Source organism: Anarhichas minor, unplaced genomic scaffold (assembly GCF_050575085.1).
Source record: "Anarhichas minor isolate MPS153535 unplaced genomic scaffold, ASM5057508v1 ptg000041l, whole genome shotgun sequence".
Taxonomy (NCBI): Eukaryota; Metazoa; Chordata; class Actinopteri; order Perciformes; family Anarhichadidae; genus Anarhichas; species Anarhichas minor.
The window spans coordinates 193,182-220,788 of record NW_027466487.1 but is presented as its reverse complement, the minus strand read 5'-3'; the positions used below and the strand labels follow the sequence as shown (position 1 = coordinate 220,788).

General features: G+C 40.6%; 1 protein-coding gene and 1 non-coding gene across 3 annotated transcripts; one reads left to right on the top strand and one right to left on the bottom strand.

Moving 5' to 3' along the window:
- Positions 1-648: 648 nt before the first annotated feature.
- Positions 649-27,607, top strand: mtbp (MDM2 binding protein). 2 transcript variants are annotated; one of them, XM_076109471.1, is made up of 23 exons: positions 649-826; positions 922-1,005; positions 1,097-1,170; positions 1,795-1,943; positions 2,190-2,248; positions 2,923-3,067; positions 4,518-4,632; positions 7,873-7,989; positions 14,295-14,389; positions 14,834-14,900; positions 15,112-15,232; positions 16,110-16,292; positions 17,398-17,511; positions 19,467-19,631; positions 20,776-20,869; positions 21,602-21,760; positions 22,247-22,342; positions 22,507-22,770; positions 22,929-23,047; positions 23,860-23,972; positions 25,853-25,966; positions 26,856-26,921; positions 26,997-27,607. In XM_076109471.1, exons 1-23 carry the CDS (start codon positions 760-762, stop codon positions 27,033-27,035), a joined length of 2,619 nt encoding a protein of 872 aa, XP_075965586.1. In that variant the 5' UTR covers positions 649-759; the 3' UTR covers positions 27,036-27,607. The 2 variants fall into 2 exon arrangements, with proteins under 2 accessions (XP_075965586.1, XP_075965585.1); XM_076109470.1 differs by having other exon boundaries at positions 4,518-4,647.
- trnat-ugu (transfer RNA threonine (anticodon UGU)) lies at positions 3,789-3,860 on the bottom strand. The gene has a single exon. It is a non-coding gene; the product is annotated as a tRNA-Thr (tRNA).

The window sequence follows — 27,607 nt, the reverse complement described above, 5'->3', positions numbered from 1 at the left end:
AATATACTATAAGACTTTACCATGAAGACAATATGAACATACAGACACTGCAAAAAGTCTGAAAAAGAGGTCATAAAATTCAATAAGAAGTCCTGTCACTAACTTTTTTAAGTTGATAAACAAGCAAACAAGGAATATACTGTATATATCCCTTTTATTTGTGATATTGTTTTGAATACAGTATATTCACATGTTCCTGATAAATGAAACCATAGACTGCAAAATGTAGTGTGTGCCTGTGTTTTTTACATTAATTTAGATATGATAAATGTCTGAATATTATCAAAGCTTGAAAAGTTTAAACCATAAAATAGCCTTACTACACTTTAAATGAGCTAGAATTTGGCCCTGATTAACATACTTAAATTAGGACAACTATTCAGAGAGAGATTATTTAGACAACTATGTGATCGAGATTTTCACATAAAATAAATGTTTTTTAAAATTCGTTTTTAAAACCATGAATGACATGTTGAGATGGGTTTGCCAATAAAGCGACTATGAATGCACTGTGTCGTAGGGGATGAATAGAGAGACAGATTCTAACTCAACATTTCTAGTCGTAGTTCAGCCTCAGTCCAGCAGGTGGCGGTAGTGCGCTGTGTGGTCTTTTGACAGCTGCTGGTACATCACAAAGATTACAGAAGAAGAACAACAAGAAGCGGTGGGAAATTTGACAGTGCGCGAAAGATTGTTGTTCACAGTTCCCATTTCACTCCGAGCAAACATTAATCGTGAAAATACAAATACGTACATGACATGGACCGGTACGTGTTGGTTGTATCCTTCAGCCAAACGGATGACGACCTGGCGGAGGAGTACTCATGTAAGTTTAGCTAACGTCCACGCTGCTAAACCAGGTTTAGTTAGCCTGTGGCTTAAAAAGTGTAAACATGGCTACTGACTTGTCAATGTCCACAGGTCTGGAGCCAGTAAAGCAGATGCATGACAGACTTGTGGACATCTCCACTCAGGAATCATCGAGAGGGATCTCCGTGTTTCCAGGTGCAGTATGGGCATCGTTCAGCCTGTCTGACCTCGGTTGTTATTCCACTACTTTCCTCACCGCTTGTCTTTTCTCTTTGTGTTTTCCCAGCTTGTTCTCTCAGTGGCAGCCCTTCGGTTCAGAGGTGGTACTTCGCTGTTCAGGCTTGCCAAGGACTCACGCAGGTTGGAAGATTCAAGCTGGTTTATGTTGCGAGGAACTTTGCACAAGTGCCTGTATATGTGTCTACAGGAAAATGCCTCTCTGTCCACGGATAAGAAGTATCCATCGATCAGAAAATGCTGTTCAAATAGTAGAATAAATACTTTTTCAGGTTTAAATACACGAGACAATCGTATGGAGAGCTCCTGTCATGAAGAGTTGAGTGTAATATATATATGAACCCTCTCACTGCTCGACTTTCATGACTCTGAGTCTTATCCTCATAAGTTATATTATATAAATTTGGAAATGATTGCTTATCATTAGTAGTCATCATAGTCAAAACTACAAAGAACAGAACTTTATGGCAAGTTTGCAACATATTGATGATTTCCAGTTGTTGGTATAGCTGTTCAGTTTGTCATTAATGTTGAATCCACTTGTATGTTGACAAGTGAATTCATGTCAATGATGCTGTTAGAAGTATTCCTTTATTTTCTCCTAGCTATTACACTATAACGAAAAAAGGGGCCATGACATTTTAAGGAGTGAATGTATTTGGAGTTGTACCATTATTGACACCATGCTTAAGGAAAAGAGGCTGTCATTCTGTCATCATACTTGAATCTCTATCACCTGTTTGGTAGTTTTGCAGCTCGGACTGGGAGGAGCCGGGCTCAGGCCATCAGAAAACTGAGAGTGGAGAGGAGAAGCCCACTGCTGTGGAGTCGTGTCTCAGTTCTCTGAGTACTCAGGAGGCACCGGACCAAAAGGCTGATCAGCCGTCACTGACGGAGTGAGTGTCGGATGATATTTACTTTTTCTTTATGTGGATGTGTATTCTTGTTTTTGTTCTGCTCGCTGCTGCTCTGTGTTGCAGGTCTGTGCGTAAATCTGAAATAGTAAACTATATCATGATGATGCTGAATATTCCCCTCCTCATGAGTGAATGGAAATCTTATTATCCAGTATAAGTAAATATTATTCATGTCTCTTAAAAAGTCAAAGTGTTACATGTGATGTGAATGTCTTTATTGATCAGGCTGTTGGAGGAGGCTGCAGAAGGACTTCATCTACTGTCAGACAAGCTGCCACCTCCAGGTACTGTCGACCAATCCGCAGCGCTCACTTTCTTTGTTAAATGTATTCATATTAACTCTTTTAATCCATGGTGTTGAATCCAAAATGATTCCACACACTACTTACTTCTCAGATGATTTTGGGTGTTGTCGTTATCTGTACAGCACAGCTCGCCAGTTTCCTCCATTCATCTCTAATTAGGAGAACAACAAACGTCTCGTTTACTTATAGGGCAACAGAGCAAGATGTTAGTCTGCTGCACAGGAACAATGTCTGAGGTGAGAGTTCCAATAACAAGGAATTAAAACCTCTTTACTGAAGCCAAACTCCTCAGCGGTGTGACAAGGATCCAGTCCAATTTAAAGCAATTCGGTTTTGAATATCTGCGTGCTGCAGCCTTGTGGAAAAGGTGGCCTACTCTACTCCATGAATATGCACTCAGCACTTCTACTCTGACTACTTCTCTGCGACTCTGCCTCCTGAAGTGATATTTGCTTTCACTTCATCTTCACTGTCTTAAGGAGCATTTCTCAGTCACCGTCCATCTGGAGCTGGAGTCACCACGGGCTTCCAAAGATAGTGTCAGCGGAACAACCGGTCTCTGATTGAGCCCTCGTGAAATCCTATCGAGACAAAAAAGAAAGAAGACTGAAATGTTGAATCAATTCCTCTTTGGTTTGTCCCCCCCCCCCCAGGTAAAGCCTTGCTGGATGTGCTGGTGTTGGGCTCTGCCGAGCAGTCCCCTCCTATTAAAGACCTGCTGCCTCTGCTGGGAGCCCTCAAACACATGTCCCTCTGGCACGCTGCTGAGATCACTGTCGTCACACAGCACACCACTGGGTGAGGAGACGGCAAACACGCATGCGTTACACTTCTGGAGTTGCACAAAGCAAATGATGTCGACACTTTTGAACTTATCTAAAATGCAAACACAAAAGAACCTTCATAACGTCATTGTGTAAACAGGATACCTGTACATTCACTGGGCTGTACACACACACACACACACATACACACACACACACATATTCACGAGACTCAGACTCGCACTTCTTTTTTTTACTGAGAAGTCCGGCATTTGACACAACTCTGGGCTGGGTCACACTGCTCCGTTAATCATCATTTCTTAATTGCCTGTTAATTATTTGATCTCAAATGTAGATAACAGAACTACATGTGTCACAGATTTGCTGTGTGCACGCTTGATTGATTTGTTGATTTAATCTAAAGCTAACTTTTGGCGAATTTAGGCAAATAGACAAAGTAGTAAATTAAACAAATAAATGTATATTTTGGATGTTTTCTTTCCTCTGGTCTGAAAGAAGACATTATGGAATGAAATTGCCCAAAATTTCATAAGTTATCAGTCCAAAAATGGTGTTTTTTCCTGTAGTGTCTCCCCTTAATAACACAAAACAATGTAGTTGGTTCCATTGAGCTCCTACAACACGAGACAATTACAGATGAACTACCTCCTCCCTGTGTGTGTCTTTGGTCAGTGAAATGTCCAGCCATAAAAACACTATATTTAAGTGATTATTTGTAAATAGCATAATAATTAAGGCTCCAATGAGGATTGAACTCATGACCCCTGGTTTACAAGACCAGTGCTCTGCCACTGAGCTATAGAGCCGTATAGAAGCTGCAGGACCAGATCTCAGTTATGAAGAACCACCCAGGGTGTGGGACACAGTTAGATCAACAGGTTAAAGGTGTGTCCTGAGCTTTGTTATGCAGCACCAGCTGCTTGAATGCATAAACTGTTCACATGATGCAGCAATATACTATTCTAACTGATCTAAATGAAGATGTGCAAACATTTTCCTTAACTGTCCTTAAGGCAACTCTATGGCCAGATGAGGGCGTTCTCTTCAGGCTCAGCTGCTGCTGGTCTTTACACACAAAACTAATAGTTTGTTGTTTGTGTGCCAAACGGGAACATTGCTGAAGGAGAAATGGCAAAGATTACCCCAAAATGCTAGGAAATGCAGCGATATCGTATGAATTAGCAGATGTAATTATTTTGGAAGTGCTCCCAGTTTACCACTAGGGGGAGTCAGAAGAGTACATATGAGCAAAGTCAATTTACAGTAATTCTTGAATAATCTGAGGACCATTTCTTATGAAGCACTCATTTCAGTTGATGCTGAGATAGCTTCATTAAATCCATAGCAATAAACTGCTGTTGTGCTTGCTTGTATAGGAGATTATAAATTACAGGAATCGGTACAAGTTCCTAAAGTTCCCCAGTGCTCGTCATTGAGTGGTCCTTTTTTTTTTTTTTGCCCAGTTGGCAGAAAGCAGCGTCTTACCTGAGTGCCAGTCTGGTGGAGCCTGCTGACCTACACACCTGTATGGATCCTAGAGAACTGTGGAGGGGCGGCCTGGTTATCAGAGAGAAGAAGGTGAGGACCTCAGACGTGAGTGGAGGAAACCTGCAGGATGTGTCAAGTTTATTCCACCGTTTTCCTCTTTACCTGACGGAGAAAGATGGAGCAGGTGGAGAAAACATGAATTCAGTTCAAACCTGTACATTGTGCAGCACTTACTTACTTAATATGTAAGTATTTGTTCGTACTTGTATGTACTGTGTACAGTTTTGAAGTACTGTAGGTGTAGCTGATCATTTAAAAGCAGCAATGAAAGCAAAAGGTGTGTGTGTGTGTGTGTGTGTGTGCGTGCGTACGTGTATGTGTGTGAGGTACTAGCTGTTGATTAATGAGACAAAGTGAGTCTCTGTGTGTTTGCTGGTCATGTGCTGTAGAGGGCATGAAGAGAAAGCGGGGCTCTTTTGTCCTCACCTGCCTGCTTGCTCGGGGCTTCTTGTTATGAGCCGTGTTGTCTCTGCACACAGCTTGCTGGGCTCAGTGAGAGAAGGCGGAGGAAACGGCGTTTTCTTAAGCACCACCTGTGCCAGGGCTACTCGTGGAGACCTGTATCAGGCCTCAGTGTGCGTTCTTTTATCTTTTTCATATGGAATTACTCATGTGCTGCACACAAAGGCATTGGGTCCATTTTCACATATTTTGAATTATGTGATTTTCTGACTCCGTGGGAGGCATTACTGGAGGTCACTGAGGGGTCATGGGAAATAGCTCAGCCTGGCTGGCATTGCTCTGGCAGACCCGGCCCGGCCCCACATTGACTAGACCTTTCGCAGACAGGAGTCGGCTGTAATTGATTATTTAGGATTTAAGTAAGGACAAGTGTTAGAAAACGCCTCTGGGCAGCTTCTGCCTGTATTTAAAGGACCCTGATACTGACATGCAGGTACATCGTTGGTCTTTACTTTCTTCGGAATTTAAAGTGTAAAAGTACAATGAGATGAAAAATAATGGCTTTAACAGTACTCAACTTCATTCTCTTCAGGAAAACAATGTAATCTAGTCCTTACTGGTTTATTTACTATTCCATATGGTCAAAGTCATGCAAACACCAGCGTCGTATTTTAGACCAAGGGTTCTCTACCTTTTTGGATGTGGACCGGAGTGAGTCACCCTCATTCAAAAGATTCATCTCATTCCAGATTCTATCATTGAATCTGATCATTGATTCGATCATTGAATCTGATCATTGATTCGATCATTGAATCTGATCATTGAATCTGATCATTGATTCGATCATTGAATCTGATCATTGAATCTGATCATTGATTCTATCATTGAATCTGATCATTGGTTCTATCATTGAATCTGATCATTGATTCTATCATTGAATCTGATCATTGATTCTATCATTGAATCTGATCATTGGTTCTATCATTGAATCTGATCATTGGTTCTATCATTGCAGTCCATTGTCAGTGTATGCTCACTGCAGTCATCTGCATAGATTTAAAGCTGATGAATGTGACAACAAACGCTGCTCATACGTCATTCTGCACAGTGATGCTCAAACGTGTCAGTGGGTTAACAATAAGAAAAGCATGTCTGACTGGAGAGGGACTTGATCAAACAAGTGTAGTGGGTAAAGTAAGGTCAAAGTAAGTTAGTTCATTTAATTCTACCTCCACATTAAACTGTTTCAGAGAGAGAGAGTGAGAAATGTGGACATATTCACAACTAATCTGTCAAAGTGTGAACGATCCATATCAGAGACAGATGGAGGGTCTTTTTTCTGTTTTTTTTGGATGACGGGTTGGAGAAATGAAAGTATGTGGTCTGGAGGGGCAGGAAGTCTGTCGCTGCTGATGGTGGATGCTCAGCATAAACTATGAGAGGGCGCCAAATTGAATGCGCAGGTAAATGCATCATCATTTTTGATTATCTTTTAATGGAGCAGGGGTGGGGGGGGGGGGGGCAGGGGGGTACTTGATAGGTTCTTCAGATACGATCTTTGCAGCCCGGTCGTTGAGAATCACTGTTTTAGACAATAGTGTGATTCCTGCAGTTTGTCTCATACTGTTGGTGGTTTTTAACCTGGCTGACATTTCCTGTTGATCAGAGCTAAAAAAAATGTGTATATATATATATATATATATAAATAACTTAGGTATCTTGAAACTGCTCAGAAGTTATTTATGTTATCTTATGTTAAATTATGTGTTTGGCAAAGAATGTCTAATAAGGGCATGTTGTTAAATTTTTCACCTTATTTCATTTTAAACATAACCAAAAATGTTTTCAAAGGGTTTTTAGGCCAGAGAGATTGGAAGTTGAAGAAACATTCCCTTAAATGATAAGAATAATGTTTCTGTAGATGTCTGTTTGATGCGGACCGTATGAGAGGTTGTTGTGGAGATGAATCCATAAAACTGATGTAATTCTGAGGCCACACATTCTACGACCAGAGATTCCAGTTTGAAGTTGAACATTTCTCATTTTCTCATTCTCTGTTAATATTAATTTCCATTTCAGCAATATCTAAATTCTATAGCAGCCCTTTTACATGTAACGGAGACAAAAAGTTTCTGGGCTCAAATTCCTTAAGATTGAATTTGTTCGGTTCATTGATCTAGTGCTGTTTGTGTTCTTCTCTGAAATATGTTCAAAGCAGCATTAGCTGATATTTTTTGGAGGGGTGCAACAGCCTCTAAAAACACAACATTTAAAGTGAAGTTGCAGGCTAGTTTGAATTGTTGCCCTAGTCAACTGGCAACAGCATTGCACGGCTGACAGAAGTGTTCTCCAGTCATCTCTGCTCCGTCTACCGAGCTGCGAGCGAGCTGAGGCGAGCGTGCGGCTTCTCCTTCACAAAAGTGACCTTTTCTAAGTTGCTGCTTTCAGAAGTGAGTCAGTCAGTAAACGCTTCACAGTTGGCGAGCAGTGGAACAAAGGAGAATCCCCAAAAGGAATAAGAGCCTGTCTGAGAACAACCACCGCCACTTTACAGCTGTGTAATACAAAACAACTACTGTGTGTGTGTGTGTGTGTGTGTGTGTGTGTGTGTGTGTGTGTGTGTGTGTGTGTGTGTGTGTGTGTGTGTGTGTGTGTGTGTGTGTGTGTGTGTGTGTGTGTGTGTGTGTGTGTGTGTGTGTGTGTGTGTGTGTGTGTGTACCATTTACTACGCAGCCTTGTGACAAAGCAAACCATGTCTATTTCAGTGTTGAACAAACATTTACTGCATGATATAGACTGTAGCATTGTACAGAATACAATAACTTTCCTTTTCTCTCCTGTGTGTGTGTGTGTGTGTGTTTGCCTCAGTATGTGTCGGAGCTCCGTTTTGACGGCTTTTCTCTGCGCTCTCCATTGCATCACACACCAGGGACCGGCCTCTTGCAAGCTCCCTACACCACGACGGACCACAAACTGCAGTCTGAGGTGAGTCCTGAGCTCCTCACTACCTCTCACATCTTTATTCACCAACCTCAACCTTTGTTGTTTGTGTCATCCACTTTGTTCTAAGCTCAAAAACACCTCAGACAACCAAAAGCCTTTACTTATGGGAATAGTTCCCACTGCACTGAGAATGTGGCCGTCTTTTAATGCGTAAGTGTGTGAGAGCTGTAGCATGATAATCAGACTGAAAAGCCATTTTGTTTCAGGGCTTTGTATTTCGTTTTGCACCAATCAATCAGTCGTGAGTGACGTATCCTTTCCGTTGACGTCGTTGGCGATATGAAGCAATGTTGCTCTCCGGTTTGTTTGTATCGTGCATGAACACTCACGTGGGCGGTGTGATTCACATCCTGCCACTAGTTTCACGCCATTCAGCTGATCGAGATGCAAAGAAATGCAGTAATGAAGAAGGAGACAGCTAGTATGTAAACATGAATACAAACAATGCACAATTTTAGGTATTTAAAATGAGTAAGGAAATTCATTTAACACGTTTATTACACTTCAAGATTACAGACGATGTGTTTTGGTGAGAAATGAATGTAAACATTTCTCTTTTTTTTTTTTTTTTTTTTTTTTGTTTACAAGAAATCTCCACAGGGTAACTCTTCCACCTCATTATTTGTCGTTTCTTCCTCTTTGACTAAAGAAACGCTCTGATGTGCCAGCAGTTGCATCACAGCAGTGAGCAGAGTCTTCTGCCAGAGTGCTGTGGGCCCTGCACTTGGTCCAAACGTTGCCAGTGAGGAAATCTTGTTAAGAGAAATGTAACGTGTTTGAGGTCATTAAGCTTGAAAGAAGACGATGATATAATTACGCCTGTATGTCAGTTTTCCTTCAAACTTGAGGGAAGGTTTGGATTGACAGGATGTCGAGGAGATAATGACTGAATTTACATTTAGGAAGGAACTGTTCCTTTAACCCCAGTTCAAGCCTCATCTTACCTCCAAGCTAAAGAGTTGTATGAGCTGCACAATCTCCTAATGATTTCTGGTGGCCAGACGGAGAGGAGTTCAACAGGGTCACTTCCTGGTTGCCCTTTAATCACATTGAGGAACCTGTGACTGAAGGACCATCAGTCGGATGAATCAAATGCATTTTATCTGCCAAATGAGGGCTGACCTCTTGCGCCTCTGATGAACATTTAGCCACAAAACAGTGTTGAATATAGATTTATCATCTCATCACAGAGAGCCAATGATTCAGGGTTTAACTGATGGGAATCTGTCTGCTGCAGTCACATGTTGTTTCCTGGACCTCAGTGCTCATCTTTTATCCATCAATCTCTCACCAGAGTTTATATACTTCATGCGGCAACCTTCAGTTGCATCGTTCACTTTTCAATGATCAGCTTTTTTTTGTCAGATTTTGTACTCAGTTGTACTCGGTTCAGAGGTATTTGTCTTGAGGGGATATGAATCGCTGGCTGAGAAACTAGAGTTAGCTGTCAGCTCGCACTGATATCTCTATCCGCCCGATGTGTAGCCTCGGTTAATGTTCATGTAACACTTTTGATAGTAAGTTATTCATATGATCTGTTTGCAGTACATGTTTTTTAAGGGGTGCATCGATCCAACTTTTTCTTTCTGGATGTTGATACCTGGGCTCGGTATTGGCCGTTGCAGAGAACCGATCCAATACCAGTGCTGTGTAATGTAACAAATGATTACATAGATATATATTTACTGAATTGTTATTATTTAAATAATAAAATCGTGCTCCAGCAGCTTTGTAAAAAAGCTTCAAAATTAAAAGGAATTCAAATTGAAGTGTAACCGTATTTAAATGCAGCAACAAATAATAATCATACCTATTATTATAATAAGTCAAAACTTAAGCATATGTATTGGGGCTTTTTCTAGCATACTAAATATGGTAGTACGAGTACTGGAACACACTCAGTTACTGTCATAGTTGGTAATTACTGGTAAACATTACCTGCTCAATGTCAGCATTGTCATTGTGAGCATGTTAGCATTGTCATTGTGAGCTTGTTAGCATTGTCATTGTGAGCATGTTAGCATTGTCATTGTGAGCATGCTAGCATTGTTATTGTGAGCATGTTAGCATTGTCATTCTGAGCATGTTAGCATTGTTATTGTGAGCATGCTAGCATTGTCATTGTGAGCATGCTAGCATTGTTATTGTGAGCATGTTAGCATTGTCATTGTGAGCATGTTAGCATTGTCATTGTTAGCATGCTAGCATTGTTATTGTGAGCATGTTAGCATTGTCATTGTGAGCATGTTAGCATTGTTATTGTGAGCATGCTAGCATTGTCATTGTGAGCATGCTAGCATTGTTATTGTGAGCATGCTAGCATTGTCATTGTGAGCATGTTAGCATTGTCATTGTGAGCATGCTAGCATTGTCATTGTGAGCATGCTAGCATTGTTATTGTGAGCATGTTAGCATTGTCATTGTGAGCATGTTAGCATTGTCATTGTGAGCATGTTAGCATTGTCATTGTGAGCATGTTAGCATGCTGACGATAGCATTTAGCTCAAAGCACCACTGCTGATGTTGATTGACAACTCAATTAGTCAACTAATTGTGTGAGCTCTAAACATTATGAACATTGTAACATACAGTTATTATTGTTTTATAACAATGGGTGATTTTTTAAATACATTGAAATAGTTTTGCTACTTTTTTGGTTAAGTCTTGGTTATAACTGCATTTTTCATTTTGCCACTGAAGCGTCCACCATCGGAGATGAATAACATGAAGAGCTTTTTACTCTATAGGAGCGGAAGTACTAAAACCCAAATGCTAACTGTTCCAGCATGTGATATGTTATAATCTGAGAGTGTGTTCTTTGGAGAAGATGTTGTGTGCTGGTTGTGTGCAGTGTAGAAGCTGTGTATTTGTTTAGAGAGTGTGCTCTGTGTGAGACGAGGTCTTTTATAACAGTTGGTATAGTATAGTTCTGTAATGAGTTTTCTCATGTAGATTAACATCCATAACAATAAAACCACACAGAAGCTCTGCCTCAGAAGTTATGACCTGATATGGGGTCTAATGGCACACACACACACACACACACACACACACACACACACACACACACACACACACACACACAGATGGCCTTTATTAGCATTTATAGCATTAGCATCAAGGGCAGTTGGCTTAAAGGATGTCTGTTGTACACACTCAAGAAATACTGATAATAATTAGCTCTTCAGACAAGAGTAGTGATACAGAGTGGCTTCTGTAAGTTATATAATTTCCAATATGTGTGTTGTGTTTATCCTAACCATTGTCTGCTTTGTGAGTTTGTGTCTGGCACCAGATAGCATGTTTATGTCGTGTGTGTGTGCGCTCATTATTTAGTTAACACAGCAGAGAGCCACAATTGAGGTGTGTGTTTTTGCATGCTACCCATTTACACGTCTGTGGAGAGTGAGCCTTTGTGTTTGTGTGCGCCGGATGTGTGATCTCATTAGATCTGTGTACAGAGAAGCAGATGGCGGTGATTGTCTTGGCACACAATATAAACAACCGTCTGAGGACAACAAGACTATCACATCTCCACTCTGCTGGGATAACTGACTGTAAAATCTAAACTATGCTCCGACAAAAACTATTAGGCCTCCACACTGTCAGGAATAACTGTTGTGTTAATTACTAACACACACACACACACACACACACACACACAGAGACGCTCAGCCTCAGTGGGAAGGGAGGACACACTTTGGGTTTGGTGTGTGAGCACCAAACCTAAAGTGTGTGTTTACTGCATGATTTATAAAATCGAGTATGAAGTGTAGGCTTGCTTCTATCACATACTTGTAATGTATCGATCACAGTCATTTTTATGCTGCGATATCGATATATATCATGATATAATAATAGTAAATTCATTGAGATGAGAATCTGTCTGAGTAGATGAAATACTTGTCAAATCAAGGTACTTCATCACACTGATGTCCTGCTCAATGATTGTCAGCACTGCGCAGAGTGAGCTTGTACAACCACAGATATTGGAAGAATGGGCACTTTCTTACTACAGGATACAAGTCGTTATTCTATAATCTAACAAGGCGATTATTCTACAATCAGACTCAGAAGGATGGAAATTGAGTCCAAGTGAAAAAGTGATTTTAGAAAATGTGCAGTCAAGGAGATGCTGCTCTAAAAGTAATTATACTCTCATTCTACATATTTTCAAATCAAGTGGAGGACATTCCTCTTAGTCACGTCACAGTCAATGTTTTTTATTCTCTTTACTTAATTCTCCAGCGAGCTGTTTATCAGAAAAGCTTTTTATTAATGGTGAATGTTCTCCTACACAGATTCAGCTGCCCTATAGCGGTTATATGCCCGGTTACATGCGGAGGACTGTTACACAATATAAAATCACAACGTGCTGCTCCTGAAGAGCACTTACGGTTGAACACTGCTCAGCTATTCACAGGGGACAAGATTACAGCGATCTATGTACATAAGGATGGAAATAATATGGAATGCTCCTGCAAAACACGAACCCTGTTGCATGTTGGATCACCCAGAGTCATGTGGAAAAGTACAAAAAACATTATAACTACAGGCATATGCAATTTGAAACTATTACAAGGACAGTTTCCAGTAATGAGGTGTTTATTATTGGAGGCCACTGCGTTAGTCATCCTCTTCAGCTATTTGAACAAATGAGTAATAAACTTTACCATCTTGCTAGCAAGACTGTGAATTCGACCCAGTTTCATTAAAATCTCGGGTCTATCAGAAATAGGTCAGCCCGTCATTCTTTGATCCGGATCAATAAATTATGAGATTTCAGGCTTTCCTCGGTGTCCTTGTAGTTTTCTAAATGCAAATGTTCTGTTTTTCCACGTGACAAATGATTTATATATTATGGATTTCCCCATAACCTAATGAGCTCATTAGATAAGTAGGACAGCTGCAGATTGTTACGCTGTAGGTCTATTTTTTATTTTTTTTTAATGTGAGCTACATTGTGTTAAGTAACTGATGGGCTCCTGAGAGAAAACCGAAGATATTCTGTGTTTAGTCCGGCAGTGAATCTTTTGGTAGATCGATTGATTCTCGACTCAAAATCGATTCTCGTACAGTACACAGTGTCGCTAATTTCAGAGTCTGCTACAGTCAGCTGTGCACTAATACAGGCGGTTTGGCAAATTGTGGCATAAATGAGAATAAAGTGTGGATGAGATTAAGGAGTTTATTTATTTGACAAGTCATATCAACTAATTGCAATAATGTAAACACAAAGGCAAACCCTAAGACTAAAATGAGCATTTACTCGTGCTATACTTTCTCAGTGACTCTAAGAATGACGAGTTCAAATTCTACCTGTAACATAAATACAGTTACTAGGCTTGGGTTGGTTGCCATTTATATCTTGTAAATATATATATAAACAACACTCTATAACTGATCACACAATGATGTTAGACACAACTTTGACTTGGTGTGTTTGATTATTGTGAATCCATTCAGATTCTTAATTCTTACATATATCCCGTTAAGATGGTTTATGTTTAAAGTGTTGTGTAACTCTAAAATGATTAGTCAATTAATCGGTTAGTTGGTCAGCAGTAAGTTCATCAACATCATTTTTTACATTGGATTCATCTTTTCTTGAAGTAATTTTCTGGCTCTTTTTCTCCTTTTTTAATATCGGTGTAAACAGATAATCTTTGTGAACAAGACATTTGAAGACCGTCATCTTTAGCGATCGGCACTTGCGATAGAAATTTTTCTAAAATGTTCTGACATTTTATCAACCAAACAATTAGTCAAAAAATGGATGCATAAATTGATAATGAGAATAAGTGTTCTGTACTTAGGTAATTATACTGTACAGCGGGTATAACGGTGGATGTCCGTGCTCTGTCTCTGTGTGTAAATCTGTTTTCCTTTCCCTCAAATCCTCCTCTTCCTTTCTGCACACACACGTCTGGATGCACCATAATATTATTTTGCTGACATTTCCACTGGAAGTCCAAATCCAGATTTAGAACCGAGGAAGATCAGATCCGAGGTTGGTTATACAACATCACCTCTGAGCTGGTTACGGTTGAGTGTCTTGCTCAAGGACACTTCAGCTGTATCTTAGTCTTTCAACTGCTGGATGCTCTCCAACTCCTTAAGCTGTTGCCTCACAAACTACTGTGGTTTTTAGATGCTGTCTGTGTGATAAGATAACCCTGTTGTTTTTTTTCTTCATCCTCTCCTCTGTGTTTGTTTGTTTTTTTTCCTTATTTCGCTCTTTCTCTCCTCCACCCTTCTCTGTCTGTCTGTCTGTTCTGTCTTTGCAGGTCTTCCATTACTACGCACCAGTTTTAGATTTGGTTCAGATGGTTAATCTGTCGGACCTGCCCAGGTTTCTGATGTCCACAACCCAGTTTGAACTGTATCCTTATTTCTGGTGTGTGTGTGTGTGTGTGTGTGTGTGTGTGTGTGTGTGTGTGTGTGTGTGTGTGTGTGTGTGTGTGTGTGTGTGTGTGTGTGTGTGTGTGTGTGTGTGTGTGTGTGTGTGTGTGTGTGTGTGTGTGTGTGTGTGTGTGTGTGTGTGTGTGTGTGTGTGTGTCTTCAAAAACAAAGTATCTTCATTTCTTCATCAATCCACTTTTAGCCGAACCCACTTTTCTAGAAGCAAACTGTTTGAGTGACAAAATAATAAAACAACCTTCATTATTTTTCCTGGCATATAGATTTTGATGCACTTGAGATTACCCGATTGAATACAGGTCACAAAATGCAGCTTCTAGTGTTTTTACTGCAGCCGTCTAAGGATTATCCAGTCTTATCCAGGTTGGTATCGATATTGTATTGTTCCTTCACCACCAGCAAACAGAAGCGCGTCTGGGAAGTCGATGAAAGCTAAACTTCTGTTGGACCAGTTGAAGTCGCTGCGTGGAAAGGTATCGCCCCCTAAAGTCTGCCTTTATATGTACAAATACTGGAAAAAGTCAGTCATATAACTTCTCTAATGAAGTTTTCCCCAGTCAAGTCTGTGTACATGTGGATAACATGTAGATGGGACATACAGTAGAAAATGCCTAGAACATGCACCTTCTATTTGATTTGTGGGACTGAGTGAGTGTGTATGTTTATCTATGTTTCTACGTCTAGGTCGGAGCGTTGTTCAGCATGTCCTGTATAATCACCCCCATTGCTCAGCACGCAGCCAGCCAGCTCAGCTCGCAGCGCTGGAGAGAGTCTGTAGCCAGGAGACCAAAGTCCTTACCCGACTGTAAGACGGTTTTTGTTTTTTTCATGTCCTTTTCATTGCCTTGTTAAATGGATGACTGTCTGGCAACAACAGAGAGGAGCCATATCACCTTCTGTGGGGAAATAAATTGCTAACTAGGAATATACGGATATAGATAATAAAACACTTGGAAGTAGGACTGAATCAATTTGGAAAGCACCACAGGAAAATTCAGAGGCAAAATTTACTGGTATAGCATACCCTTGAGGAATTTGGATTGCTGTAGCAAATGGTAAACAATGAATTTTAAGAATTGGACAGCAGGGATATACAAAAACGCTTGATCAACAGTTTTTAGAGTAAGATACCTGAGAAGTCCAGTGTGTAGGCATTTATTTGCATGTAGTGGTGACGTTGCAGAATGCAACCAACTGAATACCCTCACCTCGCTCAGCCTGTAGAGAATCTACGGTGGCCTTCAGGTCAGTTAAAAAACGCAAAAGGCACTCTCTAGACCCAGTGGTTTTTGGTTGTCCGCTCTGGGCTACCGTAGCAACATGGCGGTGCAACATGGCCGTCTCTGTGAAGAGGACCCGCTCCCTGCGTAGATGTGGGGGGGGGGGGGCTCAGTCTAAGGTAACGAAAACACAACGAGTCTTTTCGACCAATAAATACCCCTAAATCCTACACACTGGACCTTTTAATGAGAATTGTATGGATGAAATATTTATAAATAAATTAAATTATTACCAGCTATAGGACAAATTAGGATTTAAAGATCATATGGAGAGTGCAGCAGGCGTTAAAGCAATAAATAACCGTAATACAACAAGTTTGTAAAACATGTTGAAGTGAATTCCCTGCTCAGTCGTGGGTTAACTCTGGATGTAATCTCTCTCTTTCTGTGGGTACCCTGCAGTGCCTGACGTAGAGCTGAAAGGTGAGAGTGCTCACTACCTCCTCCTGGTCCAGGGCTCGGAGGACGTCGGGTTCGGAGGCTGCAGGGTCCGGATGTTGCACTCAGACAGCCAGATCAATGGAGCGGCTGCCATGGCAACCGTCTCAGGGCTGCTGAGAGAGAAGTCTCTGTCATCATCATCAGGTATATTAAGCTGGTGTGTGTGCGCGCGTCACTGTGATTGTTTTGTTGTCACTATAACTAAAAACTTGAATCGCAGCATCTTGGACCCGTCTGTCTGTCTGATAGCAACATTTATTATTTTGCACCATTAAAATAATGCCAAATCAGCGATTTTCAGTTCCTGTTTGCTATGTACCCATGGTTGTACAGACAATTATCACTGGATTACTTTGATAGTGAAGAAACCTTGATGAAAGATGAAAGAGATGAGGAGGAATGGAGTGAATGTACAGTATAGGTGAGAGGGAAGAACCAGATGGATGGTTGAACAAAAGCCGTGGCTGGTTATGGCGGACTAGAAGGACAGACACGCGTGAATCTCAAACTGTTGTGTGTTTTGTTCTCTAAACTTCTCTTCTCTCCGGATGAAAGTCCTCCATTGTTCTTGGGCTTTATATGTTATTCAAGAGACCGGGTTTGGTGTTTCCTCCCGAGGGTTTCCACTGTTGTTAACATTTTATGCAACCTTCAGGAGACATTTTTGAAATACTTTTAAATGCGGAGCAAGACTATAAAAGGTGCCCTAACTGCTTCAATGACGGCAACGTTTTGACTAAAAATGAAAGTCTTAAAATGCGTACCAGAGGGTTGTTGTACCAGAACAAAAAGCGTTAAATACTCAATATATATGTGTGACCTTTTCTGGCATGTTTCAAATCTCTTTGGCCAACAAAGCAGTGACAGATTTAATTAGTGAACCATATGTTTACTACAAAGTATTGGAGCAGCAGGTTTATCTGTTGTTGTTGACTCATTCAGTGGTCCCCCACCTTTTGACCTTATGATGCCTTAAACAGGGCTGTAATTAATTAAAAATTAGTCGTAATTCCTCCCAAGAGTGATATTTTTTAAATTCGTTTTGCACATTTCTTAGAGACTTGAAGAGTTTTCTGCCAAGTATTTCAAGTGAACTGACCTTTTTTTCAGCAAAATCGTTGGAGCACCCCTTGAACTCTCCGTTGCCTCTTCTGATCCCACTCAAGAAATATCAAAACATTCTGCAAAGTCACGGTACAGGTTGAGGTTTAGCACATTTTTCATTCACTGTTTGTCTCTCATTGACCAGGAGGCGCTGTCGGCAGCATCTTCTACCCTCTTCCCTGTCTTCAAGGAGCCGGCCTGCTGAAGAGAGAGAAGAAGGTGACCCGGGTCCAGACACTGGTACTCCAAGAATATCTCAGTAAGTTCTACTTTTAACACGAATCCCAGAATATACTGTAATTCTGGGAATAAGAAGTAGGTGGTGTAGAAGTCGAACATTATGAAGACAGAAAATACAGCACACTGTTTAAGTCGAACAGATTTCATCATCACTTTTGTTGTGTTTTAGTGCTACCAATGCAAATTTTTTGAAATGCTTGCATGCTTAATGGATGATAATATCCAAGAAAAGCCCTCAGAGCATCACCTTGAGTTCTCTAAGATGTGTCAATCAAACGTTCATGCCCCCAAGCAGGATGGAGAAGCAACCTCTCACAGACCAGTAGAGGAGGTTCATGCATTTTTATGGGCACAGATTCTTCACATAACCTGACTTGTCTAATAATTGTTGTGTCTTCTCATCAGGAATATTGTTTGACACTTCATGACAGACCCGCATACATACACCTGGTTGATGGTGCGCACTGTTCAGCAGTCATTGTTACAGCGTGATGGGGATTGTCTGATTCATGACGCTAACCCTGTCCGTACCCTGACACACAACTCGTTGGTCCAACATGTCTTTATGGTTTGGGGATCAACACACGATGTGTAAATCCATTTCATGGATGGAAAAAACGCATCAAACCATTTGCTTCATGGCTCATATCTTCAAAAACAGGCTATACGATCTTCAAAACACAGATTAATCTCATTCCATAAAGTTATAAGAGCTGAAAGAATGAATTGATTAACCGTTCAGTTGATGTACAAACGACAAATTTGCAACTATTTTAATAATTCATTAATCATTTCAGTTATTTTTTAAATGAAAAAGTCATACCCTTGCTGGTTCTTCTTATATGTGAAGATTTGCTGCTTTCTTTCTATTTTATATCATAATAAATTGAACATTTTGGGGTTTTGTAATGTTGCTCGCATAACAAATTAGAAAATTGCAGTGGCAGTCTTCAGAGTGTGTGCATCAACTGTCGGGGCACATCGGAGCTTCCTGAACTGTTTTCAGTTGGAGCTCTCACCAGCCCCTCAGCACAGGCTGGTGCACAGAAACGCTCTGTTGAAATATCATTATTTTACAGACACACATTATGTCCCCTTGGCAGGAGAAGATAGCGAAACACCAGTAGAGTGGAGCCAGATTAAATGAAGTGGAGTGAAATTCTTCAACTTCAGGAAAAGCAATAGGGCTGTTCTTTGAAAAGGCCGTGAGCGGAATGAAGAGCCCTGAGAGACCAGAGACCTTAATGAAATTCATTGCAATGTATTCTGACTTGGCATTAAATTGGGAAAAGGCGTGTCAAAAGTTAGAAGTATGGTACTGAAGTTCACTGAAAGTTTTTTTGATGATGTGAAACGTGTGTGTGCACCATCATGGGTCCGTCGTTTGTCTCATAGGCTGTAATCAGTCTGTCTCTGCATGTGAGGAGTATTCAAGCTGATGCTGGTGCGTGCTAAGGACTTCGTCTTTCAATTTCACTGCTTATCTAACTCTTAACCGTTTATAATGTAGCATGAACCTTTTTTTAATGTGCCCCTTCACACCCGTGGCACTCTGCAGCTTTTGTTGACAAGAAATAGTTGCCTGGGTCCAGACCTTTGAATCCGCCCACTCCACCGATTACGACTATTCTGTTTGATATCAGGCAAAATAAATACTCAAGACAATGAATAATTACTAATGAATTTTACAACTGAAGTAAAATGTACAAAACGATGCAATTTGACAGTTACATAGATAGACGTACATTTACTGGGGCTACATCAGAGAGGAGACTTATCTCCCATAATTAAAGCAAGAGAGTCTCCCTGTTTCATCACATAGATCTTTGGAGTTTGTTGTAGTCGAGGGAAACAACTAGTCTGGTGTTGAGTTGTGAAATTCAAAAGTTTAGTGCAGCGAGAAACCAAAAAAAGTCAAAAACCTACATTTGAAATGTTGCCAAGATTAAACCCAGTGTCTGTTTGTGTGTCTAGGACAAAAAGAAGAAGCGTCCGCTTCAACCTCAATACCCGTCAATGACCTGAAGGTCATTCTGAGTCTGGCCAGGGAGCAGTATCTGAAGATGACTGACTCCACTCTGCCCTCTGGTGCCACCTGTCTGACAGACGAGGAGGAGAGCACAGCCGCCAACAACTCGGGTATGGATCCATCCAGAGCTGCAGTAGACGCAATGAAACTCCTCCCGCTCACAGACCACCTCCTCCTACACCACCCTGGGAAATGCTCTGTTTATACCCCTGAAATAACACTTTCTTTTTTTTAAAGTTGTTATTGTGTAGGCAGAATGTGAAGAACTGGAACAACGTCCCGATTCTGTCTCGGTAGAGTTCTCCTATTATTCCAGGATGGTTATCCTCGTTGCTAGCATGCTGTCAGAGCATTTAAACAAATGATCTTCTTTGGTTGTGTTACCTTTATGGAGTGGTAAGTTAACAAGCAGAACTAGATACAAACTCTTTTCTTGTGAGTCTTGTGCATCGACCTATGTGACTAGATTTGCCTCAGCTTGTGTATTTGTATTGGAACTCGTCTAATTCTCCCAAACAGTCCACATAACAGCCTTGTCTTTGTGCGTGTCCTCCCGATTTCACATTCTGTACCATTTACCTATATTTAGCTCTCCATTTGGTGAAGCCAGTAAGCTTCTAATAAGAGAAGTGATGATGGATGTAAACACGTAGAGACACACTTTCTAAGTTGCATATCAGGTTTTTTTTTTTTTCTATAATCCTTGCCCACCCTCTGCTCTGGAGAATATTATTTGCTGCTTCTGCAGTCCATTAGGAATGTCTTTCTGCATTTGCATTTCTGCAGCGCCCTGAAGGTGTGAATGACTCTGTGTGGGCTTTCAAACCACTGGCGGAGAGCTTCAGTCTCTTCATATATCACACTTAAAACCTACGGACATTTCTGTGCATGAAAAACTGTCATCTTGTCAGTGAACCTGCTCGAGCAATGCCAAGCAGTATTTGCAGTATACTGCAAAAGTAAGGATCGTTTCATTCAGACTTGAAGGCTTCTTTTGAAGTGCGAGTGTGAGATTTCGGGGCACGGTATACTCCTCTCAATGGGGAAACAACCTGTGACTGCAGTTTAATGGAAATCAACCAATTGAGGTTTTGAAGAAGAGGGAGACAATTTAACTACTCACATTTTTAATCAGACAAATACAAATGTTTCACGTGAGACTCATATTCAGCAATGTTGGCTCTTGCTGAAGGGGAATTTACCAAATGAATCATTGGGAACGACCAGCTGAGCCTTGATGTTTCCTCGTTGTAGGTCTTCCGAACATTTCCCACCTGCTATCTGACTGGCCTGAGAGGAGTGTCCTCCACAACATAGAGAACTTGCAGAGGAGAAGACAGAAGAGAAGGTACATTTTTGTTTTAATTTGTTGTCTTTTCGTCTTTATTGCTGGAGCACGTATGGCATGTGACAGAGATACACTCATCAACATCGATAAATGACGATGATCACCGCCCAATGCATCTTCGGAACAATCAGCCAGGCAGGGCCGGCCCGGACGCCACAGAAAGCTGAGTCGACTGCCTCGAGAGGAGAAGGCCGAGATGGAACCGAAGCTAACCCAGCTAGGACCGAAGGCTAGTCTGTCCCCGGCTAATGTCCGGTCGCAGGAAAATAAGATGGATGAAATAAGACTTGAGGCTAACCCAGCAACGGGAGCTCAGAGCCTGTTGTGCCCACATGTTTACATCGACCTGGCTTCTCTGGGGCATCCTGGATCAAGACTCCGGTGGGAGACGAGAGGAGGCGGACTCGGTGTTTACACTAACGGTGCTTGGTGCCCTACATAGTCAACGTGGATGACATTGTTCCCCTGGTGTTGAACTTTTAATGTCTGCCAAGAGGCCGGCCTTGTTATCTGCCCAGAGGATTGTTTTTGTTGCTGCGGTTTACATTCATCCTGATGCAAATTTAAAAAATGCACAAGTGTTTTGTTATATTTTGTTGTGCAACCCTGCGTTGCATAATCATGACACTACATTATCCTTGAATCCTTAAATGATATTTAAATAGACACATGACAGTTATGTGCTCTTTATATGCTGTTTATGATCTACAGTGTATTTTGTGTGTGTGTCAGATTTGGTTTGTTAGGTCCGGGCTCCAGTGACAGTCTGCTGGGTCCTAAAGACAGTCAAAAGAGCTCCTCTGCATTACTGGACGCCAAAGAACTTCTAAAACACTTCACATCTGATGGCCTGCCCAGTGGGGATCTACAACTCCTGGCTATCAATAGAGGGTAGGTTCAGTCATATTTTCTGGCTGAAGCTTATACACACATGGCACATATAGGCCTTCACACAGGAAGACATAAAGAGACAGTCGTGTAGACCGAGGCAGCCACAGACTGACAGGATTACAAGCAGACAACCGGCTGAGAGTGGCTCACACAAAGATGATCATGAAACAGGACGTATTAATAAAATAACAGATTTACAAATACACATGCTGTATTCAGGTTGTTTTAGCATGGTTATGAATGACAGTTAATGAGGCCATAATGAGGATTTGATTACGATCATAAGCCTGCTACAAACAAATATTATTGAGTTGGGTTAAAAAAGTAGCGGAGTTAGTTCTAATAATTATGTCAAAAAGTGTGTTTTAATCAAAAAAATGTGTATTTGTGATTCAATGAAGAGAAAAACATTTTCTTCAATAAACTTTTTATGTTTTTGTCCCCCACCCCTACTCTCTCTTTCTCCCTCATTGTCTCTCTCTCCAGTAATAACGTGTTTCAGTTGTCACCAGACCTTTCTCCCAGGAGAATTAGCCAGATGCCCTTCAACCAAGCCTCAGTGTCCCACTACCATGGCATAGAGTAAGTTTCTAGAAGCTATGCAGCGACTGTTCAGCTACAGTAACTGGTATTTTATAGTACAGGCAGCTATGAAAAATGTATTATGATCAACAGACAGTAGCAAGCCACATCAGTCTCCGTTCCTTCTTAATTTAATATTCATAAAAATGTATTTGTTCATTTAGGTTCTGCCTGGACAATCAGCGGTCCTTGGACCGGGACCAGGCCTTTGTAAAACTCCAGTCCCGTCTGATTCGATACGAGACCCAAACTACCTGCTCCAAGGAGCCCTGTGCCCTCCCGTTCGCCCTCAGCCCCGCCCCCTCCCCTGCTGTGATGTCAGAACCAGGAAGTGTGCCTGACGGAGAGACTCTGCAGAACGCTGATGTAGCGCGACTCAAGCGCAGGTCGAGGGACACAGACATTATCGGAGGTTATCCTCGCAAGAGGTATGATGATGAGGATGAGGATGATGATGATCTATGTTGGTCCTGGTTAGCGCCAAGAAAGCGTATAAATGAATGGACACATCGATGGATGGATCTTGGGGTTGCACCAACAATGTTTACCATGTTTGTGTCTTAATGTTTTTATCTGAATGATCCAGGCTGGTGAAGTCAGAGAGCAGTGACTCCCTCTGTTCTCAGAGCAGTGGCAGCAGTGGGACACACCCTGCCATTAGGTCTCTACGTCAACAGCCGAGCAGATCTCAGTCCACAGCCTCAGGTGTGTGCACGGTATTAACGATCGGACTATCTAATGAACAACACTCTCAATCTGTTGTAGTTTAGTATATAGGTGCTTCAAAACTGGCAAATATGCGTGAGAAAATCTGCACACCATTGATTATAGTGTTAAGTAAAATTCATCAGCTTAATTGTTTAGTGACATCCTAGACATGCAACCAGTATGAGGATATCAAATTATACAAAGAGCAGCAATTCCAAACTGTATCCATCATCTCTTCTCACAACAGGATACATACTTATAACATCAATACATCATATGTAGTAATTTACTCTTTTTGTTATGGAATTCTTTATTGAATAACTTTAAAAGCCTAAAACATCTTTTAAATGTGATTATGACATCAAAACCAATAATACATAATAATAATACATGCTACCAATAAAGCTATTATTATTAGCATGTATTATTTGCAAATTTGTAGATTTGCAAAATGAAATGCATCTCCTCTGTATATCATATCGTTGTGGAACAACACACTTATCAGAAAGAGATCCTGTTTGTATAGAACAAACTTTATTAACATGTTTTAACCAATTCAAACTTACTTCAAGCCCCTCAAATTTTTAGGTGAAAACTTTGGAAGACCTCCTAAAATAATAAAGAGATGTCTGGTGTCTGAGTGTAGTGACTGTTTACAGGAGAGCCTAAACACATGTTTCAGTTTGACTAAATGATATAAACATATTTATATTGATATTATTATGATCAGGATTGAGTCTTGTTCTACTCAGACATATGCTGAGGATTTGAAATGCCTTGTTGTTCATTTTCCTGACATTACTACCCAGGTTTGGTGACTCTTCCCCCCGCTGACAAACTTAAACCTCAGGAGCTGAAGAGCCATTACGAAAAAGCAGAGGACAAACCTTCCAAAGAGTCACGCTCCCAGAAACACAACAGGGTGAGTGTCTGTGTGTGTGTGTGTGTGTGTGTGTGTGTGTTATGTTAAAAGTCAACATATTCATGCTATGGAAACAATCTAGATATAACTGTTAACTTTGACTCATCAAAGCGTGTCAACCTCACTTGTTTGTGTATTTCTAGCAGGAAGCATGGAGAGCACTCACTGTGGATTTTTGGTTCATACATGAACTACAAATACGTTTTCCCTTCATGTAAGGTGGTTGAAGTTTCTTGTTAGGAGGCACTTTGGTAGCGGACATTGACCACGACGGCATAACACTGCATTTCTCTCATACCAACTAGTTTGTGATTCACAGTAAACATGGTTCAAGTTAAAGTTTGCCTTGGATTGCAGACCAGACAAACTGAAAAGTTAACAATTTATTGCAAATTTGTTGGACTTCACAACACATACACTATAAATAACATAAACAACGTGAGGAAGAATGTAAAGTCCGTGATCTTAAGGCTGCTAGTCTCCTCTTTGTCAGTCATGTCTCTCTCTCACTGAGCTTTTACCTTTCGGCATCCTTAAACTATCAGCACTCCAGCAGGTCGACAAGCAAATGTTAGCATTGCCTCGGTGTCTGGAGCTAAACAAATACAGAGCCTGGCTGTCTGGCCTGCTGTGGTCACTCTGCCTCTGTGTGACGGGTAAAAAAGGCAAACCCTTGTCGTGACTAACAAAATACAACTGCAAATGAAGACGGGAGCACTGTGTTGTGTTCATGGTGCCACCTGAAAACAACAGTATAAAGCTGCTGCTATACTGCCACACTTCTACTTCTATGACAACGACAGACACATTTTTAGTGATGTTGCCACACTCGCACAAGATCTAAGTCTAAGATTCTAGTTACTTTGGTTAGTAAAGGTGATAATAAACCATAGTTTTCCTGTGATATTCACCTATTTAACAACACATTTTAAAAAGGCTGTATTGTACCGTTTCTACTAACAACTGAATGTGTAATTCCCTCACTCACCACTATCTATAAAAGCTGCTGTAGTGAAAGAATTTCCCCTTGCGGGATTAATAAAGTATCTATCTAAACTTTACACGCACACACACACACACAACACACTTACTGTCTTTCTACTACAGATGAGAGTTGTGCAAAAGCTCCAGGAAAGATTAACATTTTGTGTTTTGCATACGATCACTGTGAATGTGTGGGCTGCGTTATAATGTCGCAGAAAAATCACTTTACAACTACTATACCATTATCATGTCACCTGCTGCCTGCCTCCATAGACACACACACACACACACACACACTTTTCTCTCCCATCTTTTATGTATTTTTAGGGTACAGTGTGCAATGACAGAAACATGTACGTGGCGACGTGACATAGTGCACACTGCACACACACACGTACAGCTCACAATCTGCATCGCAACCTTGGCTTGTTCTGATTTGTGATTACTATTCAAACAGGCTTATCATCCAAACCCAAGTATAGGAAAGGACAGTTGGCCCTACTCAGAAATAATGATCGCAGTTTATTCAGGACGGAGATTAAAAGCTGCCTTTCTCCTCTTGAGACTGAATGGCACAGATGATTCCTCACAATCATTTATCGTGTTTCCTCTGAACAGTCGCTGTGACAAGATTAAAGGCAGATCTATTTATTTCAGGACTGTGTTTTTCCCGCGGCGAAGCTACCGGTACAATATTTGTATGTTTTGTACCTGCAAGCTCACACTGAATGTAAATGCGCGCAAGTCTGAGGCAAGGACGGCCCCCAAAGTCGAGAGATTTTGACATCCCTTCCTTTTTAAAAAAAAAAAGGGAGCTGTGCTAAAATTAGCTAGTAGATGTTTTCACAGTAATGCCAATATAGAACTGTGAGCGTGTTTGTCTTTTGTGTCCTCAGATGCTGCAGGAGGTAGTGGCTAAAGCGCTCAAACACCACGGGATCACTGCCGAGCATGAGTACTTTGAGGCCTGCGGCAAAAGACTGTTTGATATCTCGAAATTCTATCTCAAGGTTGGTCTGTTTACTGCCCACACGCAGTCAGCGCCGTCCTCCCTTTGACAGTTTCTTTATTTGTATGCTTTGTATCCAGGACTTGTACTGAACTTTTGACCATATGTTGTGTTTTGTTAGAGATCCTCGCAACAAATTAGAACAATAATAGGAACAGTTTGAAGACATCCATTTCTGATATTTTTGCCCAAAACACACATTTCCATCTATTTTCTTTTGTGGCTCCTTGTAAATTGTGATTAGGTGTTTTTGTTTGATAGAATATAAACACTGAGGAAAAACAGCAACAGTGCTGGAAGAAAGCTACTTCGATCTACTTCATATACTGTTGGGTAGTGTCGAAGCTATATATTTCATTTCTTTTGAGTGTTTGATTTATCCTAGATGTTTGTTTTTGTGTAGATAGTATTTTTCATTGCTATTTTTCTTTCTGTAAGTATTTGGCATCACTGCAGGCACCTCAGGTTTATAGGACAATGGATACCACACTGAAGAAAAACACACATTACTTGATGGACAGTTGACTTCTTTTGTCTGCATATCATTTATTCCTGTGACGCATCACTGGCCTGTTTCAAGTGTTTGATTTTGATTATGGACAAATATGTAGTTTAATCTAATACAACTCACTGTATAGTTTGTATGTATTCATTTCCCTCTGAAATGTATTGCAGGATAAAGTAGCTGAAAATGCTCAAGAATATTTTATAGATATTTGAGTACATGTTACAGTTTGCTTTTTTTCTCTACTCTGTTCTACCAATATCCTCTCCCCACTTCAAATGTGTTCAACTTTGGCCTAAAATATCTGATGTGTATGATGTAAAGCCCACTTGAGTTTACCGTACTGTCAGTCAGAGTGATCTCCTCTTCTGTTGTTTGATCCCAGGATCTGAAGACATCTCGTGGTCTGCATGAGGAGATGAAGAAGGCAGCCAGCAGCAACGTTAAACAGGTAACACCACCAGACACCAATGGTTCTCAGCTTGGCTTTGTAGTCCTTCTAAACCTAAATGTTTTCTTGTTCTAGGTCATTGACTGGGTGTTGGAGAAGACTTCAAAGAATTAAAGACAGTCTTAAAGAATACGAGAGAAAAACTTCATTTTTATGTGATTTTTTTTATTATTTTATTACAGCTAAAAGAAGGATCCACCTTTTATTTTACATATATTTTATAAGAGTGTTTACATTTTAAGCCTTCTTGATTAGTTTTGAATTGTTACATTAAGTCTGTTTTAATGAACGTAATCCTTTATTTATTTTGATCATGTCTTCCACTAAGATAATCATTTAGTGACATATATTCTTTTTAGATGTATTATTATTTATTTTTTTCAGTTTGTGTTTGTGCACGTCTTTCTGATATACTCCCACTGCTCCAGAGCCTTGAAACAGAAAAACAGAAGCCTACTGAGACAGAATGGACATAGTGCCCTCTGCTCTCTGAGAGGCAACAAGGGCTTAAACATTGGCTTCAAGTTGCAGTTGTCTTTTCTTTGTAGCTATTTCCAAATAGGATTTTGAATACTTTCCCACTTTGTTCATTTTGTTTCTAAATACTATAATAATTTCATGGCTTTATGAATGTACATATTTTATCTTTTTACTGTTTGTAACACAATAAAGTGTTTATTTCCTAA